Source organism: Colobus angolensis, unplaced genomic scaffold (assembly GCF_000951035.1).
Source record: "Colobus angolensis palliatus isolate OR3802 unplaced genomic scaffold, Cang.pa_1.0 Scaffold2, whole genome shotgun sequence".
Lineage (NCBI taxonomy): Eukaryota > Metazoa > Chordata > Mammalia > Primates > Cercopithecidae > Colobus > Colobus angolensis.
Window position 1 is genome coordinate 7,214,412 of NW_012115154.1, and position 5,309 is coordinate 7,219,720.

At 43.7% G+C, this 5,309-nt stretch overlaps 1 protein-coding gene across 1 annotated transcript in view; it reads right to left on the reverse strand.

Annotated features, from left to right (window-relative positions):
* ZC3HAV1 (zinc finger CCCH-type, antiviral 1) overlaps nt 1-5,309 on the reverse strand; it is an 81,631-nt gene that overhangs the window by 43,594 nt on the left and 32,728 nt on the right. The window contains exon 2 of the mRNA XM_011941557.1: nt 608-860. Coding sequence (XP_011796947.1) covers nt 608-860 — 253 coding nt within the window. The remainder of the gene's footprint in view (nt 1-607; nt 861-5,309) is intronic.

Below are 5,309 nucleotides of genomic sequence, written 5' to 3' on the forward strand. Positions count from 1 at the left end.
TGCCACTACACTCCAATCTAGGTGACAGAGCAAGACTGTCTCTCAAAAAAAAAAAAAAAAATTACACCTGGGGGCCAGCAATAGTGCTAAGCATAAAAATTGAATTGCAAACATTGCATGTATACTACCATTATAATTATGTAAAAATTGTGTATGCATATGCATGAAGTATGGAAGGGAAAATGAAGAGTTTTATGTGGCAAGGTAGAGTTTTTATGGCAAAGTTTTTCTTTGTTGCTATTTCTGCTAATTTGAAAGTTCACACAATTGGCCGGTTGCAGTGGCTGATGCCTGTAATCCCAGCACTTAGAAAGGCTGAGGCAGGGAGATCATCTGAGGTTAGGAGTTTAAGGCCAGCCTGGCCAACATGGTGAAACCTTGCCTCTAATTTATACAAAAATTAGCTGGGTGTGGTGGCAGGCACCTGTAATCCCAGCTACTCGGGAGGCGGAGGCAGGAGAATGACTTGAACCTGGGAGGCAGAGGTTGCAGTGAGCTGAGATCATGCCACTGCTCTCCAGCTTGAGTGACAGAGAGAGACTCTGTCTCCAAAAAACAAAAACAAAAAAAAAACAGTTCACACAATTGAAAAAGAAAAGACGTTTACCTCTGGGCCCCGGGGGATTCTTCTGCATATGCTTGCTGTTGCAGATGTCCTGGATATTCTGCACCACGTCGGGGTTCAGCCCGTGCTCCCTCATGATGGCCAGCACCTTTCTGTCCATCAGGTTATGGGACCGGAGGCAGTTGGGAAAACGACAGTTGCCTCGGGTGAAGTGGTCACAGATGTGGAGTCTTGAACACGGTGGCTGCTGGTTACAAATCTGCTGCCGACCCTCTCCCTTATAACTTTTGCATATCTACAGAAGGCAGAAACAATAGCCAGAGTCAAAACACCTTCTTGTATCTGCCAAACATTAATTAAGGGAGGCTCACGTGTGCAAAAATCTCTGAAGCAAACAGAGATATACCAAAGGAGGAAAAATACACGCATATTCTACAATCTTTGATGAGTCACATTCAATTGGTGATTTACTTGGGGCAGAAGAGGCCCACAGACTAACTAAAAGATACTGATGAATTTGAAAACCCCTGGAAGAATCCATGTAAACTGGTTAGCTACAAACAGGACCCAACGTGAGCCCTATATCATGAAGGAACCCAGCATAGGAAGGCTCATCTTTGGTTATCAACTTGCTTTGCAATGAAAAGGACACATGGGTCTTACCTGCAACTGTTTGGAAATCCAAAATTTAGTCTCTGCTAGGCAGAATGACATTTCTCAAAAGACTGCCTAAAGAAGATAAGTTTTATATTTCCATCTAAGTAGATACACGGATGTGACTAGCTCTGAAGAGATGTAGTTCCTACTGGAAAGAGGGCAGAGAAAATACTGCAGCTGAGGCCAGGCCATATGATATAGAACTGGAGGATGCTGGTTTTGAAATCTGAGGCCCTGGAAGCAGTTGTGCGACCTCAAGAGACTCCTTACCTACTCTTAGCCTCCGTTTCCTTTGCTGTAACAGGAGGAAAAGATTTGTTCTGTCTACAAAAACCAAGTTGTTAAGCAGACTAAATAACACAATTTGTAAATGTGTTATGCAAAATATATAAAGTGTGATGCAAGTGTTTGAACCATGAAATGAGGAAACTAATATAATTAGTAAGAAACCTGAATTTCAGACATTTTAATAAGTCATTTCTATAGACTCTGAGCAAACCAGATCAGTATCGTTCACTGTGATCTGTCTAGATGGCAAAGCCATGATTCAAACCCCACTAGCAATGATTTAGCCACATGGACAATCACTAAAACATGACTCAAATAGATATAGGCAACTGCTATCAAGTCCATTATCCAGATTCTAGACTCTAGACCAGCGATTCTCAAAGTATGGTCCCCGGACCAGCACCATCAGTACTACCTGTAAACTTGTTAGAAATGCAAATCTTCAGGCACTTGCCTATATCCATAGAGTCAGAACCATCAGAGGTGGGGCCCAAGAGTCTGTGTTTTAACAAACCTTCCGGGTGACTCTGATGTATGCTAAAGTTTGAACTGTAGCAAAAAAGCACCATTAGCAACTTCACAAATAATGTTTTAGTAACATTCCTATTCCCACACTGATACTAAACAAGAATGCTCCTGCCTTCATTAGGCCAGAACAAATGAAAGCATTTCTTCCTTTAATAAGGAAATTTCAATTGTACAAATTTATATACCAGGCAGTCAGGTTTGCCCGATCTTTTTATGTTCTCACAAGTCAAAGCAAAATGAAAAAGTGTGAATATGTAGTTTTTTAGGGATGAGTGTGTGGCTTCCCACTGGTAACCTCCAGTATTTTAACATTGTGACTAACACTTACACGTGCTCTTAAATATTAGTTGAACAAATGCAAAACCACCAATGAAGTGACTGGAAACATTCCACTGTGGTCCCCATCTCTCACCCCCTAAACCACAAAGCTGTTTCTCTGCACTGCCTCTTGCACTTAGCCCCTCTCTTCCTCCTCATCCCTTCTGATAAAATCCAAATCAGTCAGGTATGGTGGTTCAGGCTGGGCACGGTGGCTCACACCTGTAATCCCAGCACTTTGGGAGGCTGAGGCGGGAGGATCATCTGAGGTCAGGAGTTTGAGACCAGCCTGGCCAACATGGTAAAACCCTGTCTATACCAAAAATACAAAAAATTATCCGGGTGTGGTGGTGCACGTCTGTAATCCCAGCTACTCGGGAAGCTGAGGCAGGAGAATTGCTTGAACCCAAGAGACGGAGGTTGCAGTGAACTGAGATTACACCACTGCACTTCAGCCTGGGAGGCAAAGTAAGACTCCATCTCAAAAAAGAAAAAAAAAAAAAAATCCATATTGCCCAAAACAACAGCTGCAAATCTGCAGGGATAATTCCTCCATTTTTAGAGAGCCATCCTGGACCAACTCTTCTTGAAATTAGCTGAACTCTGGCTGACTCTTCCTGCTAAAGCCCTATGAAAAAATTCCATGCTACTCCCCCAAGTAAAAACACTCCTTCAGAGCCTTCTCTTGCCCAGCATTCTTGAATAAAACTTACTCCAACAATACTAATTCATGCTAACTCCAGAAACCAGCTCCTCAGACCTCTAGTTCAGGAAATAATGCAGTCGCCCAGTCCAGAATCTTAACTCTCACAAGTGGAAAATGGCAATTAAATTATTAGCTAAAAATAAGCTTCAGGCAAGAACCTCCCCCACCCCACCCCACCCCACCCTCTAATTGTGGGTACTGAATTCTAACAATGGAAAGGGAGCCTTGGGTGACGCTGACCTCTTCTTTGCACTGGTTCATGAAAGCATGATGAGAGCATTTTCCTAGAGGGACCCTCACAGCACTGTGGTCAGTGGGCTCTTCTGGGATCCCTTAACACAACAGCGCCTTCTCTTAGGTTCATGTCTGCCGACCTCCTCCCTAGAGAAGGGAACTGATATGGTTTGGCTATGTCCCCACCCAAATCTCATCTTGAATTGTAGTTCCCATAATCCCCATGTGTCATGGGAGGGACCTGGTGGGAGGCAATTGAATCATGGGGGCAATTACCCCCATGCTACTGTTCTCATGATAGTGAGTTCTCACAAGATGCGATGGTTTTACGAAGGGCTTCCCCCTTTGCTTAGCACTCACTTCTCTAGCTTGCCGCCACGTAAGATGTTCCTGTTTTGCCATCCACCATGATTGTAAGTTTCCTGAGGCCTCCCCAGCCAGGTGGAACTGTGAGCAATTAAACCTTTTCTCTTTATAAATTACCCACTCTCAGGTATGTCTTCATACCAGCATGAAAATGGACTAATACAGGAAGAGTGTCCTTATTCTCCAGGGACTCAACATAGATGTGTGGCCCAATGTTAAAAGTACCTGATGCTTTTGAAGAACTGAAGCAGGGATCAGACATGATGAATGGCTTTTCCAAGCCTCCAGGTTAACACTAGACTAAGGATAAACCACAAAATACCTTCTCTCAAGTGTCATGGCAAGCCTCCATCTTGTCATTCCCTCAATGAAAGGAAAAGAATGGGATGTCTCTGATCATCAGTGGGAGCTTTAACAGGGCTGATGTATAAGGCATTTTTCCCATGCTGGTAGTGATGGGGGACTGGGCTAGTATCTAGGCCAAGGCCCATAGATATCCCAAGACAAGACCTTTAAACCTTGGACTCCTAGAAATGAGACAGAGAGAGACAGAGAAAGAGGGAGAGAGAGAGAGAGAGAGAGAGAGAGACAGAGAGACAGAGAGAGAGAGAGACAGAGAAAGAGGGAGAGAGAGACAGAGAGAGAGAGAAACAGAGAAATAAATCCAAGTGTCTAGATAGAAGAATGCATGGGGCTGGAGAGAAAATGGGGCATATTTTCCTCCCCCGCAACCCCCAACAAGTCTTTATAATGTGTCTTGCACTCATATCTCTCCTGAGCTCAGTGGCCAACTTAAAATCACTTCTCATGTTATAAGTTTTTTAAGTTCTCAGGGAAACACACTGAGCTCAGAATCAAAAAGTGTTTAAGCCTCCAGAAATCCCCAACAGCTATCTCACTGTATATAAAAGTGCATCTGAGCCGGGTGCAGTGGCTCACGCCTGTAATCTTAGTACTTTGAGAGGCTGAGGCAGGAGGATCGCTTGAGCTCAGGAGATCAAGACCAGCCTGGGCAACATAGTGAGACCCTGTCCCTACTAAAATTTAAAAAAAAATTAGCCAGCTATGGTGGTGCATGCCTGTAGTCCCAGATACTTGGGAGACTGAGGCAGGAGAATAACTTGAGCTCAGGAGGTCAAGGCTGCAGTGAGCCCTGATCATGCCACTGCACTCCAGCCCAGGTGACAGAGCAAGATCTTGTCTCAAAAAAAAAAAAAAAGTGCAAATGAATTTCAATTTTACTTACATTTTCTCCATCCCTTCCACTCACCCATTATGTTTCTATGCCTCTCTTTAACTGTGAGGCTAACTTCTCTATTCATGGATTTTACTGGGCCAGAAACCAGTCTTTAAACAGTATTCTCTGATCCTTAAGTCTATATTCCTGAGTGGAAGAAACCGTTAACAGTAAAAGAAGCTCCCAAGTTTTAGGTAGACACATGGTTACCCAGACAGAAACTACATTTTCCAGACTCCCTTTCAGCTAAGTGTGACATGTAATAATCTCTGGCCAATGTGATTGAGCAGATGTGCCATAAAAAATGTCCATGTCACATCTTTTTTTTTTTTTGAGATGGAGTCTCGCTCTGTTGCCCAGGCTGGAGTGCAGTGGCCAGATCTCAGCTCACTGCAAACTCTGCCTCCCGG